Below are 17028 nucleotides of genomic sequence, written 5' to 3' on the forward strand. Positions count from 1 at the left end.
AGTCCTGGGCCCCACAAAATCTGTCGGCAACCCTGCGGATAATACAGTACCATCTGCCATGTGATAAATAGCATTACCTGTGTATGATCATTTTATCAAATATCTGTATCACTAAAGTGCTACCATGTGTAGCCTGTAAAGTGCTAAGGAGCTTATTCATGAAGCCTTGTTGGGCTGTGACCTGTAGCATTTGCTTGAAAGAACAAGCAACTGCAGATGGTGAAAATAAGCAAGTAAAGAGGATGTGGTCCTTTCGGGTTCTGGTCCTCTGCATTCTTTGTAGGTTAGGCCTCTGGGTGCTTCTGCAAAGGTACATTTATTTTTCTTAATACACTACACCATTCTTTATCAACGTCACTTTCATAGAAAATAACAAATAGCCATGAGGATCATGCAGGTTTACAAAAATAAATCATACTAGACAACGAGTAGAAGAGATGCTACAGAATAACTGAACTACAATGCATGGTGACAAAAAGGAGAAATTTTAATTTACTGAAAGTTGTTTTTTTAATAATACCACCAATAATGCACAGATTTGGTCATTTCACATCCATCTCCTATAAATGACAAACAGCTCCAACATACATATGATCCAATCAACCATACATCCTTGAAAGCAGGAGCCATACAGGTTGTGTTAACATTTCCCTTAACTAGTAAAGTAGAATTTGGTCTTAAATGTAACTTTTAGGTATGACAACCCAATGAACGGAGAGGAACCCGACATGAATTCCATTGATGCTCATGGGAATGTACAGTAAATCCAATATTCTCTATAGCAATTACCTTTAAAAACCCATCTTTTGTGAAATCTTACAGAAATGGCCTATGTGCAGGAAAAATACAAATGTGCCCATGTTAGAAAAAACAAATATTCCTTTTCCTTAAATGCATATGATAGATGGGCGAGTTTACAATTGGATAAAACCAACATTTCAGTCAAATAAACCCTCCCCCCAGTATATTCTATAGCACAGAATAGAGGTTGTACAGAGGAAGAGGTCACTTAATATTGTTCTACAATACAGTTCTCAGTTAGTCAACTGAAGCATGCTTGTTTTTAAATCATATTGCCAATTTTTAAAGGATGTGAGATCATAACCGATATTAACCAATTTGTTGTGCCATCCAAACATGATCAGTCACTATGCCCTGCACTGTAATAAGTGTGAAGTATGGTCAAGTGTGACTATGGCACCACAAAACACAGCAGGGTTTGAACTTTCAATCATTCATTTCCCCAAACTCTAAACTCCTGCAACACAGAAGTTATAAAGCCGAGCAATGGAAGACACAGAACAATGGTTAATTGCAGAACATGGGAGCGGATCTTAGAATTAGAACTCAAGTTGCATCAACGCGTAAAAACCTTATTAGGTTTGATACTTGATATTGACATAACATATTCATCACCCCGTGCTAGGATAAAGAATGAGAACAGAGCGAGTGGATTAAACATTTAGAGGGACAGAAATTCCTCCAGTGCTGCCTGGCTGCTGACCAAAGCACTCAATTAAAAGTGCAGTCAGCAAAGTATTGTAATTGTAATACAGTAATAGCAGGTCACATGACCGGTACCAAATAATGCTCTGGTTCATCGTTAAATATATTTAACATCTTGGTAAAGAATGTAGCAAATAATATTTCAATCTCAGTAATCAGACAAGTTATAACACTATTTTTAGGAAAACCACCATGGCATTTTTTTTATTTTAAGAAACAGCTTTATTTCTCCAAGATCAAAATCTCCATGAGAAGGTCACAATGCAAGTATATAAAAATCACAATGAAAATGCAGCGTAGGAGGAAGCATCTTTACAGCAGCAGATGGGGAAGCTACAGACAAGGTCTGGAAATGTCACAAGTGTTCCCTTTAAAAAAAAAAAAAAAAAAAGGTTTTTCTTTAAGGTTATATAAAAAAAAATATATATAATAAAAAAGAACTGTGAACTAAACAAAGGTAATGTTTCAAACCTTGCATGGCAAAAGGTTATAAAGAGATGGGCCTGTCAATTTTACACTTTGATGCATGTGGAAGGACAATATCTGAGCTTCTAGCACTTTGGGGAATCTTACACTTAGGTAGGAGGTTTTCCACAAGAGAAGATGAGGTCAATTGTTGATACTTATTTTAAAACCAAAATGTAAAAAATAAACGCCTACTGCAAATGTTTCCAGACTGATTAAAAAAAAAGGCATTGTCTCCATGGTAATAGCAACGATTTAAATTCATTGGCAGGCAACAGGCAGCCCCATGTGGCCTGCAGAGCATTCCTGTGCCCCCCAAAAAGCTGCCCTCTCTTCACGCTGAAGTCCTCCCCAGACCCTGCCCCACTGACGCCGTCACGCGATTTCCCTTCATATTCTGCAGGGGGTCGAGCAGCACAGGGGTTGCCGCAAAAAGACGAACAGAAGGCAGCAGTCTGGGACAGGTGAAGCTGCTGCAGTTGGGGGGGGGAGGGGGGGGGGGGTAACAGATACTTCCTTCACTCCTTGGATGGATTGTGCCTCGGTGTTAAGCTACAGGTCTAGAATAATCACCAAAATTCTCACTTGAATATTAGTGAATGTTATCAATTCATTCACATTTAGAATATTTTGCATGTAATATGTTGTGTGGCCCTTTTGATGGCTCAAGGGCCGCACATGTGCAGCCTCTTAAGTAGATCATGTTACCCACCACGGATGTAATTCTTCTGCTACCGGAAGAGTCTGCAGTACATTAATAAACACTGAGCTGCAAACCCCTGTGGTTTTCATATGGTTAAAAAGACGTGTCCCAACATTCACACTGCCACTGCTGTCGACCATCTTCCAAGCTTCATTAGGAGGAAGGATATCCATAGGTTAGGCATTGCCGTGCTTGCCTGAATGTGCACCCATCCTTTGGGGATCCTGAGAGGGGTAGTGGATGTGCCCTGGGGCACGCAAGAAGGGTGGGGGTGCCATGGGAGGGAACATGTGATGGCCATATCCTGCAGAACAGAAAAAAAATACATGGTCATGTTTGATTCCAACACCTGCAGTTCTAGAGAGTAAACAGTGCATTGCTATATGAAGCAGAACATTAACCGCACAATAATCACATAATCCACAAAGTTTAGTGTTTTTTGTTGTAGCACAATACAGACATTAGTCCTACAACGTACTGCAGTCTGCTTAAAATCCCATAGTCATGCACACATTAAATAAGTTAGCGTGGGTAAATCAAGTGACAAAAACCCTCCACCGTATAGCATACAGCAAATACAAATATCACTTGTGAGCACATTCACATGTCTCGGGCAGGACTGCAACCCTGCTTTTCATCATTCTATCTTAGCATACAATTCAGGGATTCTGGGTAATGTCATGCAAATGAACAGTGTCACCTTTTTACATGGTCATGCAATATTTATCTGTTCTTGTTCAAACCTTCAGAACAGTGAAGAGGAGGAAAGATACCTCCTTAAAGACCACATTCAAACTTGCCCGTGTGAGTGTTTGCAGTTCATTCTGCTTTTTATATATACTCTTTCAATCACCGAAGTCAGGCATTATTATTAATGTTTGCACTGTCCCTTAACATCTGTTCATTTATTCTGAGGGGGATATCATAATCAAGAGCCGCAGGCAAATCGAAAAAGCCACAACTTGGACCAGAGGAGAAGGAACACCACACCAGAAGAATAAAGAAGAACAAAAGAAACCTTGATGCGACATTTGCACAAGGCTGTGTAAGTGTTTGTTATTTTATACTTTATTACCCTCAATATCACTGGTTCGAGGATTTACACACTGAAACTCAATCACCTCATTTTTATTACCCCCAATATCCCTCAACCTGTGCTCCCCCTTCTTTTCTGTATTTCAGGCATGGAGAAACCTGCTGGTGCAGCCAACACAACACAGAAACAAATTCTTCAAAATGCAGGTCTCCTCTAAGACAGAGATACAAAGTAGATCTCTACTCAAGTTCATAATGCAATTCTTCATTTATTGTGACAGCCAATTAGGTGGGACCAAAAACGCTGTTCCTCCTCTGTCCTTGGCAATCACAATAAATTATGAATTGCATTATGAACTTGTGAGTAGCGCTCTACTTTGTACCTCTGTCCTAGAGGTCACCTGCACTTTGAAGACTTTGTTTGACAGAGTGGTAGTATGACATGAGCACAGTCACACACAGTTGATAATTGCATTCAACCCTGCTTCAAATGCAGTGACATCCCTACTAATGCTTCTTCTCCTACAGAAGGTCAGACCCTCAAGGTAAAAATCTCATAGGTAGGCCATGTAATGTCATCAGCTGAGGGAGACTGCATTCCAAATATAAAACTCTGCTTTAACTCCTTTGCAATACATTACTTGTCTGTACGGCTGTGATCACGCAGCCAGAGGAAGAACAGAGCCAACATGCAGGACTGTAAAGAGGGCTGCCAGTGAGTGGTAGGAGTCTGCAATGGCATTAAATGTGCATGGAATTGGGAATTACCTGGAGGTGGGCCACTCATGCCAGGTGGGGGAGGCAGCGCTATGTTCACCAAGGCAGGCGCTCCACTGGGCGGGAGGTTAAAGTAGTTAGCTGAAGATTCTTCTTCTGTCGGTGGGGGCGGCAGCGCTGCGGAAACCACAAGAAAGCAGGCATTGGTAAAACAGGAACTGGATGCAACAATCTATCATTACCTTACTATGGGGCTTACTTTATATTCACCATAGTGGCTGATCGGCAGAAAATTCCCCTTTTAAGTCAGTGGAGAATCTCCCACTTTGGCAGATATATAGATGTACGTCTTAACCTATGAATTTCACACACAAAATCTTGCCACTATATCTATACCATACACGGTTTTGCTTACCAAGTGTGTAACCCAACTATAGATTTTGATGAATGAATCAATCTTAAATTCCAGGGTAGTGCACGGAGAAATTGAAGCATTACCTGCAGTTTGCCCACATAATACAGGTTTAAAATCTACAGATCTGATTTTATTTCAGCGACTCCTAGTGCAACAAATCTGAGATTTTAACCTACGCGCTGTGCAAGATCATTTAGTGGGAGAAATATGGACAGCTCTTGCAGTGTAAGCCCAAACCTAAATGTGATTACTTGTACATTACAGGACAGAACTTAAAATAAATGATGTAAATATGGATATAAGAAAATATATTGTTTTAGGTGAGCATGATACAAGTCCAATGTCCTCTTTCCAATGAAAGGTGCTCAGAAGGCCTGCAAGTAACATTATTAATGGCAACAGATTGCTCCGCCAGCCCTACTTAACACATCACAGGGTCTCCCCACACAAGCTGCCTGGCTTTGAAAATGGTGACATATTAAAGGAGTTAGAGATACCTCCAGGGAGACCAGGAACAGGCTCCAGTTTCATGCCAGTATCAGTGATACCCTCTCGCTCTCTTTCCTTTCCTCTGGCTGCCTGGGACCTGGAAAAAAAAAAAAAAAGTACAACGTTACATTTTTCATGAAATAAAGCTGTTTGCGCCTATACTAAATAGACAGTAACCACAGTCTCCAGTACTGGAAAGACCGGTGGTAGTGAAGACTAATAAGTGTTATATTTAGTGATAATCCATTCATAAACACAGATGCTATAACGGGCGTTTTGCTCATGACTGCCTCCCTGCTGAACATAAACGACAGCATAGAAGGCAAGCCGCAGATATAAAATTCAGACGTCAGAGTAATATACATGGACGTTTTATACTCTAACAATAAGAAAATTGTATAAATAGCAGGATATACATTGTGGCTATAATAAAAGGACTGTCACGACTCTTTGGGGTTCAGGAAAAGGATTGGTTATAAAGTTCTGCGGATATAAAAGCAGCTTTGCCTGTGCGTGCTGGTGGTCTCACTGCTCATTCTCTCACCTTCCCCACTTGACATTGAGCCGGCGCCCGTTAACAATCAGCTTGTTGAAGGACTTCTCTGCTGCCGTCTCAGACGCCTGTCTGGTGGCAAACTGGATAAAGGCGCATTGCTGTCGTTGTACCACTGTAATCGTCCGAATCTCGCCAAACTGGTAGAAGTGACTCCTGTATTAATGGAATAGACAATGTAGTCATCAGGCATTGATAAGTATGGCCTCTAGTAGCCAAGCTAGACAGATCTGTTATAATCTTTTCAACCATTCAAATTTTTTCCAGACAACTTAAAGGTTTCCAACATTCTCCCAGCTCCTCCAATTTCAGAAGCTGGACCATGGAGCTCCAACAACAGTCGAGTCTTGGCACGAACTCATTGAGCAGGCGCTAAAAAGGCGGTTTGTGCCTCATAAAAATAAGACCCCCATTTGCCAGAGTGAAGCGCAAAACACTGTTAACATGGGTATGTTAATTTAATGACTTGATAAGCGGATTTTTTAAAATGAGCTCAATGTGAGCCTTCCCGTGTTAAATTGCACATCTTTTATATTAGCAGCCAATTTAGTATGCGAGTAGTGGCTGTTCTTAATTAAGCGCCAACAAGAACCAGGAACAAACTTTACTACACTATAAAGAACACACTGTTTCCAGCAGTTCTTTTGTGAAGCCATGGCTGCAATTGCCGTTTCCATACGCAAGCGCCTGGTAGGCTTCTGTAGGCAGTCCTTCCATATGGCTGTTTTATCTGACCCCGAAATGCTCATGGAGCCTTCTCAAAGAGATTGTCTTCATGCTCCAGAATGTACTCAATGAGCACTTTGGCTTCCTTTCTTACATTTGGGGTTTCCTTTCAGCATGCTGGCTGCTTTTCTCTGTCATGATGTTGCAGCGCTAAAGTAACGCGTATTTTTTTTTTTTTAATACAAATGTTTACGCGCGGGCATGATTGTACAAAACTGTTAAATTATGCCCAGACAATGGCACTAATCCAATACCTTGTTATAATATTTTAAGAACAGTTGTTTGTGACCGTTTTCCTGAACTCTAGCTTGAGGTCTACTTTCTGAAACGGCGATAGCACTGCGCTATTTTCTTTACGACTATGCTATTTTTCTGACTGTCCAAACGGGGGCCCTATACATTACAGAAGCTACAGGTTCAATCAATAACCTGTTGACAATGAATAACTGAACCATCTTCCCTGCACTTACCGGAGCTCTGCCTCAGTGATTGTATCTCCCAAGCCTCCCACATAGAGGGTGGTGATGCTCTTGTCTTCTGGCGGGTCCAGGCGAGGCATGGTGGAGGCCCGTTTCAGCAGTTTGTCTGCCACCGGGTCATTGATGCCGTAGTAACGGTCTTTGATATTCTGATCTGCCAGCGGGTCATCAGGGTCAGTGGGCTTTTCGTGCCTGAGAAAAGCCCAAAACGAGAATGGTTATTATGTGGAGGTCGGTGGTAAGTAGAAATTAAGTGGCTGATCGGGTCATTTTCAGCAAAAATTCTCCATTGAAGCAAATAGGGAATTTCAGCCGAAAACAGCCGATCGGTAGCTTCAGATCATATAAAATAAGCCCCTAAGAACCACAAATCTTACATACTCCTTTGCCAAAAGCAGTTCTAGTGATTCTATGTAACCACCATCAGAGATAACAAGCACACCAATTATGAGAATTTGAGATGCCACCAGTGGCATTCAGGCAGTAAAGTACTTGAGTTTTCAGCTTTATTATAGATGAAGCTTTGGGGGTGGGACACCCTTCTTCTGATCTTCAGTCACAGAGACCTTTCTGACGAGATACCAGTTCTCTAGGCATTCACCTGTGTTGGAATTCCTAAAATATCTTTTTGGAATTACCTTCTCTCCTCGACTGACAATTTTCTCTTCCTCTGCCCCTCCCAATACCAAACGAGTATCTTCCTACACGAACATTAATTGTACTGGCAAACATCCCTTGCTACCTCTTTGTTGTCTTTGGGTACATTACCTGTATGGACACTCCTCTCCTCTCTTGCACTCTCCTTTCACCCAGAAAGAGCAGATGTGGGGTCGGTTGCGTTTGTAGTAAGGGGTGGTGCGGGCCAGTTTAAGCAGCATGTCGCTGCTAGATGTGGCTTTGCCAATAACACCAACTGCCCGCGTCCCATCAGTGTTCCCGATCTGCAGGAGAAAGTGCAGGATTTAGTCTGCCGCACTCCCTTAAATATCACACATTGCCTTTCTATACTGTGGCAGTCATCATACTCCACAAAGTGGGGAACCGCTCGAGTGAAAAGGCTCCCAGGTGCTGTATATGCAAAAGGTTGTTTTCAAACTGGTTTGCCAATGACGTTGTTCAATTAGCATGTTGAATGACATTGTTTGCTCAGATTTAAACGTTCTAAAGGATATCAAATCAATTATCTGCTGTTAAAGGAAACTTATTTTCATCAGATCAATTAAAGCTAACGAGAAATGGAATGACAGCCTATAACCGTTCAGTTAAAGACTAAGAGGTGATCCAAGGGGGAGGATTTTTTTATACAGGCTTGAAGCAGAGGGTCTCCGTAGCTGAACTCTTAATTTCAGCTCTGGGGACGCCCAGCTCCCGGAGATACTTACCTGCGAATTAGGTGCCGGTAGCCGCTCTCCTCGGCAAGCAGGGTTCACAATATGTCTACTGCTCAGATCTCAGGCCCCGCGAGCCAATACGAAGCCGTGACATCGGTGCGGCTTCCTACTGGCCCATGTGACGAGGGAGCTCCAAACCTGAAAGCCCTGCTTGCCGGCAACTACTTCGGAGGTAAGCATCTCTGGAAGTACGGGGTCCCCGGAACTGAAATTAAGAGTTCAGCTCCGGAGACACTCTGCTTCAAGTCTATATAAAAAATATTAAATACGCCAAAAATAAAAAAATCCACAAATCTTGGATTGCTCCTTTAAAGCAGCATTACAAAGTACAATGTACTTCTCATATATTGCCAGTTCAACCCTAGTGTTACCCAGTGTGGAGTTGTGTTGTCACACCGAGTACCAACCTACATTATTTTATGCAAAGTTTCAGGTAAGCCAGGCCAAGCTTCAAGTGCTCATTTACACACATCATACAGGGGTGTTGGATACAAGTAGCTGTCCAGACACATACCTCTCTCTCCATGTTCTGGGTGTAGTACTCCTTATTCACGTCAGATCTAGGTATATCGTCTTTCAGGGATATCCCCGCGTCACGCACCTGAATGGGCAAACCTATGGATATATGTATGCGAGAGAGTTAGGAGCTGATGGATCCCTACATAATCACACTACCCATACAACAAACTTTTGATGAATTACACAGCACGTACAGGATATCACAGCACACTCGCAAACTCATGGCATATTTAATACAATTGCACTTTTTAATTTGTCTTCCTTTAGCATATTGGGTCCACATTGCCCAACATATCTTAAACAAGTAGGGCTCTTCTAAAACCAATTGTGACAAACTTAGAACAATGAATGCAGAGCAACAATGATCTCTTATCCCCCTGCTAGCTGACTACTTTATGGTCAACCACCAAAAGTTCACAATGGAGACATTTCACATTACCACCTTAGGTCAGAGGACCTCAATGGCTACCTCGAAAGCCCAGGTTTTTAAGGCAATACATACCCAAGCATATGGTCCTAATGACAATTAAGGCTGGGCTAATTTGTTAAGCATCTGTTGCAGAAATCTTAAAAACCTGGCTTGTAGCAAGCCATCAAGGAATGATCTTAAAGCACTGCTTTTATAGGTGATAGGACAGGGCTTTCAATGTATTGCCTTTGGCTACAAGTACAGCAAGACTTGTATTACTAAAATATAACTACACCTCTGTCGGTGATCACTTGTCTAGTGAAATGTCTGAACCCCAAATATTTCAAGAAATTGATTTGCTGCTGCCACAATTCTCCCGATAGACCAATTGTGAATGTTCATTGGCTAGTGAAAGGTACATCAACAAGCTGGCCCGTTCTAATAAAACAAGGCTAGCAGAAGAAGCATGTGTCACACACCGTACTCCAGGTCCAGCAGACAGGTCTGGCAGACATTCTTTAGTTTGCTGCAGGTTTGGCACACCTCTGTCTTCTTGAAGCGCATCCGCACTCCAGGGCACCAGCGGAATACTGTGAAGGGACGAGCACAGATCTGCAAACAAGTGAGGAAGTCATGAGATGCAGAAGGAACGGCGGGGCCCTGTGACAAATCTGCTAGTGCTGCAAAACAGTCACGTGGGGCACGACAACTCTCGCCAGCCACGGACCATGCAGTCTTGCTTGCAAGTTGAACTTTACTTTATGTGGACTTATATGAATATGGCAAACAATATCATGTTGCTGCTATTTTATCAGCCAAATACATATTTGGTTTTAGTGAGAATCCAGTTGTTGAATCAACGCAGATGGTCGTTGCTGCATTTACATTTTAGATACCAGCAGCTCTCCCGGAGGACATATGAACCAAGATGCAACATAATCGGAAGATACCCGATTGCTTGGCATTAGTGCGTTCCTTTATTTTTTGTAAGGGAAGATGGCATGAAACCAAATGCTTCTAAAGTAACATACAGAAAGACCATAGAACAGCAATGTTACACGCTTTTCATAGGATACAATGCTACCCTATTCTCTCTGGGTCAGGAATTTGCCTTACCTTGCACTCCTTGCCATATTTTTCTTTGGTCTGAAAAAAATATATATATCGCACAACATTACTACAGAGAATTTGCAGAACACATTACAACCCATGGCACAGGGGTTATATAATATTGTGTTACTTTAATGGGTTACATTCAATATCCAATCAGCCTATTTTAAGAACTATACAAACCGCAGAGCTGTACAGTATCAAATGTGTCCTGCATGTCAGCAACACACAGACGCATGTGAAGAATGAGACAATTCAGTTACATCCATGGCCAATCAAACCAAAAGGACTAGGATTGGGCCATGGTTTGCAATATTAACCTTCATTTTCTCAAGCACAGTGCTGTGCAGTAAGAAACATTGCACAATGATATATCGTTCTGCAAACCCAGAGATAAAAAAAATCCAGTCAACGGTAGCAAAAATAATCCAAGGTAAATTAAAGCTCAACTTGCCTACTGATGTGTATTTACATAATTCAAACATGGGGCCCTCCTGAGCTAAAACCAGCACGGTTAAGTTCCAGTCATCCCTACACATGAAAATGAAGTATTAAATTAAAAAATGTGCAGCTGTGCTCATCTACATGTCATTACCCAGAATCCCTGGCTGCAGTGAAAGCATTGTATGGCAAGACATACTGGGGAAAGACAGTGTTGCAGACCTGTCTGACACGTGAAGTTGCTCACAAGTTGGATTTTTATTCACTGTACGGTGGAGGGATTGTCTTTTTTTTTTTTTTTTACCCACCATAACTTTACTAACGTCTTGTTATACCCACGCATCAGCTTCACGTTGCATAGCCAGCAACCAACCTTGCACTACTGATGAAACACAAAAGGGTCAAAACCGCTGTCTGCGAGGAGGTTTGCTTGCTATGCACTTTAACCCAGGCTGTGCTGAAAAGCTGTGTAATACGACAGGCATAAGCTTATAGGGGACAATGTTAAAATGGATAAGAAGTAAAAGGCGACACTGTCATACACACACACATACCCTTACATCACAAGCATTCAGGGACCATTTAACACCTTAAGTCCTAAATCGCATACTGCACAAGGGGAGAAGGAGACTTCACCCACATAACATTCCAGTTACCTCGTTTCTAAGAAAGTTTTTTACTTAATCTATTGTAACATCGCCCAAAATGGGTTATATAATATATCCTTTTCCAAAATGTTACTTTTATGTCTGAAGCACTCCTCTTTATGTATTATTTATATTATTTGTTATCTATATAAATTGTCATGTGTATTACTGCTGTGAAGCGCTATGTACATTAATGGCGCTATATAAATAAAGACATACATACACACTTCAACCTCCTGCTCTCTGACTTCCCCCAGCTAGAGGGGTGGTGACTTGACCAGTCAGCCAGATCCTGCTTTGATATCACGGTAGTGAAGCAGGATCAGACACACTATTACCGGTCGTGGTGGTGACGGACAGGTCAGTCAGCGCAACAAAGGCGCCGGGGGGAGATTTTAGGTACCGGCCGACCAGGATTTTTCCATCCCTGGTGGTAGGCATCATGCTCAAAAGAGCACACAAATTCCTTACATTATGCCCCATCCAGTCAGCTTCTTAATGCCATCGTGCCGATGAAAACAATCCCACTACTCTCACTGGGAACTAGTGATTAGCACGGTCATTAGGCTGCTGATGGGGTCAGGAACAAGCTATGATCCACACCAGCAACAACTCCATTCCTTCTGCACAAGATAGGGAGTGGGCCTCTGGAATGGCCAGCAGTTGGGGGTCACAGGTAAAGCCCCAAGGGACACATGCTGCCCACCAATGCTCTATACCAGGGGTGCGCAAACTTTTGAAGCTGCGTCCTCCTGCCTGCTCCCTTCACTGCTCGCGCCCCCCTCAACTCTGGTCGGTGTCAAATGACGCCACATGATGCCATGTTGCCATAGCGACGCATCACACCAGCCATCTGAATCACGGTAGAGTTGCAAAAGCCTCACGTGATCCCCCGGCATTTCAATTAAATGTAGTGGGGAAGAGCGTGGGGCCTCTGCAACCGCCTCGCGCGCGCCCTCCCCGAAAAATCCAGCAAGCGCCCCCCTGCTCCATACACTATAATTTCATGTATGATGAGCTCTAATGTTGGTCACAAAAGATCACAACCTATGACATCAATACAGCTACAAGAATTTATAAAGAAACTTTGAAAAAGGATACCAGTTACAACGGCATTGGTCGGATTCTACATAAACATTATGGAGTTGAGAAGACCTGGGAACAGCACTGCTACAATAAACAAGCTGCAGTTACATACAAGGAGGTTGCTGGAGTGTTATGGTAGCGAGAGAAAAAAAAGTTACTGGGACGGGGACACACACCACACACACGAAGAGGATCTCCGGAGCTGAACTGTTAAAGGGTGGCGGTAGCAGCTCCGGCTGTACTGCGTGTGGCTACTGAAAAGGAGGCTCAAAATGTCCCACAGGCCAATAGGAAGCCACAACGTCATCCCTTGCAGCTCGCGTTACCTGGATCTTTAAACATGCAAAGTTGTTATCGGCTCCCCCTACGGAGTTATGTATAACGGGGAACAGGGGATTCCTGGCTGTGAAATTAACAATTCAGCTCCAGAGACCCCGTGCTTCAAACTTTAAAAATAAAGAATAAAAACACATTCTGTTGTTTTAAGAGATCTATATTGTTTGCTGCCAGCCCTAGACAGTTATGTTGGTATTGTTCAAACGATATATTAAACAAGAGGTTCATGTAAAGTGGTGTTGTATATATTATTTTGCCATTCAATTATCTTTGTTACCCTTGCATCATTGTGATTGACCTTGGAAAATTTATCATCAGAGTAGTATGGATTACACAGTGGTGCTCAAACTGGGGGGCGGCTCACTTACCCGGTTTCCGTGTCCACTCGTCTCCATGACAACGTGTGACATGACCCCGCGGCATCATTTGATGCCTGTTGCCATGGAGACGTTGTGGGTCACGTGACATGACCCAAGGCGTCATATCACGCCGCAGGGGGGGGGGGAGGAGGCGCGCGACAGGGGTAAAGTAGGCAGGGGGGCCCAGCGCAGGAAGTTTGTGCACCCATGGATTAGAGTGAACTAATTCTCTGCATTTTTAGTATTTTGCCCTTGAGTTATTACGAGACCATTTGTGAAACACATACAAAACATCTGTAAAATAAAGCCCCCTAAACTATTGGAACTACAAAATCGTAAAAAAAAAAAAAACCACATGGCTAGAAAAACACAGGTCTCACCAGACTGCAGTCCATATATAAAGTAGAATAAAGATAACGACAGCTGCAATAACCAATACATACCATCCTGATGTAAGGATTCTCCCCCAGACATGTCTGACACAAGATTGGGAAGTCCTGCACAAAGCAAACAAAATACTATTCATGAGATGGATGAAGCATGTACTAATCCCCGCCAAGAAACAAATACCGTATGTCCTCTATTCTAAGACGCACTTTTTCACATTACTGAAATCGGGACATGTCTTACAATCGATGTAATTGAAAAACGGTCATGGTTCCTGTACCAATATGTCCACTAATGCGACTCAACCGAGGATCACGTGATTTCTTACGTTGCAGAACGACGTTCCTAGAACGCGATGCTGCCAACCCTAGCACGCCGCCCATAGTGGTGAGCAGGAGGTTGTTGCTGCCATATGACAGGCTGAAGATGCCTTTATTTAGTGAGTAAAGACTGACTCTGGCACTGGGTTTGAAACAGGGGAACCTGGTTCAATTCCCAGTGTCGGCTCCTTGTGACCTTACACTTTATCTCCCTGTGCCTCAGGCACCAAAAGCATAGAGTGTAAGCTCCACGGGGCAGAAACTTGTGCCTGCATAATGTCTCTGTAAAGTGCTACGCAAAACTAGCAGCGCTATACAAGAACATGCTATTATTATTATTATAATAGGAGATTTAAAAAAATAGAAATATACCAAAATAAACAGACATTAATATATTAAATGTGAAACTATAAAAAAATGGTGTTACATTTTGTAGATGACGCAGGTACCTCTCGGTTTATTCTCATGCCAGCCACATATATAATAATATATATGCACACATGAAGCTACACCCTAGTGCTTAGTACATCATTAGCGCGCTTTCCCTCCCCGGCATACGGCGGGGTCTCCACCAAGTCTAGGCCATCTCCTAACGCGAATTATCCCCAGCTGTCCTTATGCCGCCCCTCACCGCGTCCTCCCAGTTCTGCCGGTTGTACGTGTTGGATCCCAGAGACGTCGCCATCTTTGCTTTGCACTGCGGCCCGTGTCAGCTCCCGTCATGCACCACGATAACAGCACACACAGGAAGTCATCATAGAGACGAGCGGCGGAAACGAGACGCACGCGATAGTTTCGGGGGGGAAGCCGGTTTCTGAGTGCACTGCTACGCATGCGCTAAATGTGACTTCTGCGCGTGCGCGTAGAGTTCGAGTTCCGATGAGAACTATGCTGGGTATGCTCACTGGGGACCGATTTCTCACGGGCTCTACTGCGCATGCGCTAATTTTAGGCCAGCTTCGGCCGCGCGCTCCCGCAGCCCAGCGATCTGTGTCCTAGCTACAGGAGTTGGGCTTGTTCTATAGGCGCGCCCGCAGCGCGATTAATTATATATTTATTTTTAAAATAAAAAAAAGACACGTTGAGAATAAATTATTTATTTTAACATTGTACACACACACACATTACAGCGTCGCGACTCGCGAATACTTAGTTTTCTGAGTATTCCCCGCTATCGCCCGGCTCCATGGTCACTGCCGTGCGCGCGTGGCCCATACAATGGCTGGCTAACCACAGCCAACTATAACTGCCCCCACTATATTACGGACCAATTGGGGGTGTGGCGGGGGAGCGTGGTAAATGCGTCACGGAGCTGGCCTAAGCCCTAAGCCCATGTCCCCGCTGGCTACTGCAGCGCCCTCTGTGGCGGACGCTGCAGAGACATGAGCCACCCCGCAATGGGGCCACAGTTTCTCCTGCCCTCAAGAGAATTGAGATCAGGACTCGGACGGAGCGCTAGGCCACAGCCCCCGGCGGTTCAGCCATTGAAGATGAACCTGCCGGGTGACATCACAGGCGCGTCCCCGTCACTCCCCCCTTTCTTTCCCCCTGCAGACCGGGGGACTCGGCTGCACGCGCCGCTAGCCTGGCAGACGCGCGTGCATCGGGGCCGTAGCCTTATCAGACAGGCTGCCATGTCTGCGTGCGCACGTTCGCCACGCTTTTGTTTGAGTTTTCAAACAGAAAACAACACCCGGCCGCGATGTACAGCGTTGACTTGAAGTAGACAACTGTAGTTGTAATTTCAAGCGCCAGCCGCGTCACATGTACTTCGCCAGCCGATCACACACACACACTTTGTTTCTTCTTTTTTTGAAATTTTTCTGTCTGCTTGGGATGAGCACACATCGCCCAGCAGAGAGGCGCGAACGCGGGGTAGCGTAGCAGCCTGTCTGAGCTCAACCTTATTGGAAATTTCAATTTCGGTTGTGGCAGCAAAATGTCGCAGCGTAAACACTGGAGTTTGCCGCCAGGAGTAGTTTCTGGTTTGTACACTTTAATACAATTACATTACACATTAAAGAGTACCAAACATGCGTGCGCACGTCCCGTAGCTGACAGTGAGCTCGGCATTATGCTGCGGCCAGGCAGGGAGGGAGCGCGCTGGCGCTCATGTGCGGTGACGTTACGATCCCTGCTCGGCTGGGAGATTTGTGGCCGACTAGTTGCGCGCGCGGGGTGGACGATTCGGGGGGCGCAGCCATTAAGTCACAGAGCTGGTTCGCCCTCATTGAGCGAACCGCTCACGTGACGCACTTGCGGACGACAAATTCAAATTTGCTTGCTCTGCAAGCAGCAAAGCGCCGAGCAGGCGCAGGCGGTTGCTCACGCTGGCCACACACATTGCCTCAATGTGTTTCATAGCAGCCAGCATGAGCGTGCCCGCCCGCCCGCCCGCTCAGCGCCACCCTGGCCAAGGCCTTAGTCTTGCGCATGTGCAGTGGGGACCGGTTGCTGGCCAGCGTAAGCAGGCAGTTTAGGGGAGCACGCTCTCCATGCGAAGGGCGAAACAAAAGGGTGCGGGGAGAGTGAAGGACGTGGAGGGTGGAGGGTGGAGAGACAGAGGCAGGGAAAATATACAAACGGGAGCACAGTGGGAAAAGGTGTACAGTAGCGTTCCGCTCATACGGCATTTCCCACTGTATACCCATATTCATTAGGTTCGGCACGGAGTATCCGGCTGTCACTAAACAACAGTTTTAGCTCCTTGTCAGATGCTATTTCTCAGCGAAAGTCGGTTTACAGCTCTGCATCTCTGTTTTCAAAGGTACAACACAGTACAGTAGGGCCCCGCTTTATGGCGTTTTCTGCTTTACGGCGGCAGCCTGGAACAGAACCCGCTGTATGAGTGGGGCCCTACTGTACATTGAAATGGGGAGAGGGAAGTAAAGATCTATTGGAGTTAGTAATGTAGTGTGGTTTAATAGACTGAAGG

The 17028-nt window shown here is 44.3% G+C and overlaps 1 protein-coding gene across 1 annotated transcript; it reads right to left on the reverse strand.

Moving 5' to 3' along the window:
* Positions 1-469: 469 nt before the first annotated feature.
* RBM22 (RNA binding motif protein 22) lies at positions 470-14893 on the reverse strand. Its single transcript, XM_075602098.1, has 11 exons — positions 14725-14893; positions 13830-13883; positions 10524-10553; positions 9887-10019; positions 8994-9094; positions 7857-8029; positions 7080-7280; positions 5875-6039; positions 5339-5427; positions 4478-4603; positions 470-2978 (listed from the first exon to the last, which is right to left on the reverse strand). Exons 1-11 carry the CDS (start codon positions 14776-14778, stop codon positions 2851-2853), a joined length of 1254 nt encoding a protein of 417 aa, XP_075458213.1. The 5' UTR covers positions 14779-14893; the 3' UTR covers positions 470-2850.
* Between the last annotated feature and the right edge of the window lie 2135 nt (positions 14894-17028).

The sequence above is a fragment of the Ascaphus truei genome, chromosome 5 (assembly GCF_040206685.1).
Source record: "Ascaphus truei isolate aAscTru1 chromosome 5, aAscTru1.hap1, whole genome shotgun sequence".
Classification (NCBI taxonomy): Eukaryota; Metazoa; Chordata; class Amphibia; order Anura; family Ascaphidae; genus Ascaphus; species Ascaphus truei.

Bases quoted from the DNA above. Each gene is read 5' to 3' on its own strand.
- RBM22 (XM_075602098.1), bottom strand. From the start codon at position 14,778: ATGGCGACGTCTCTGGGATCCAACACGTACAACCGGCAGAACTGGGAG. The intron at 7,281-7,856 runs GTAATGTACCCA...GGCTTTTCTCAG, and splicing joins GGAGAGGAGTGTCCATACAG to GCACGAAAAGCCCACTGACC. The intron at 6,040-7,079 runs GTAAGTGCAGGG...CCATTAATACAG, and splicing joins ATCACTGAGGCAGAGCTCCG to GAGTCACTTCTACCAGTTTG.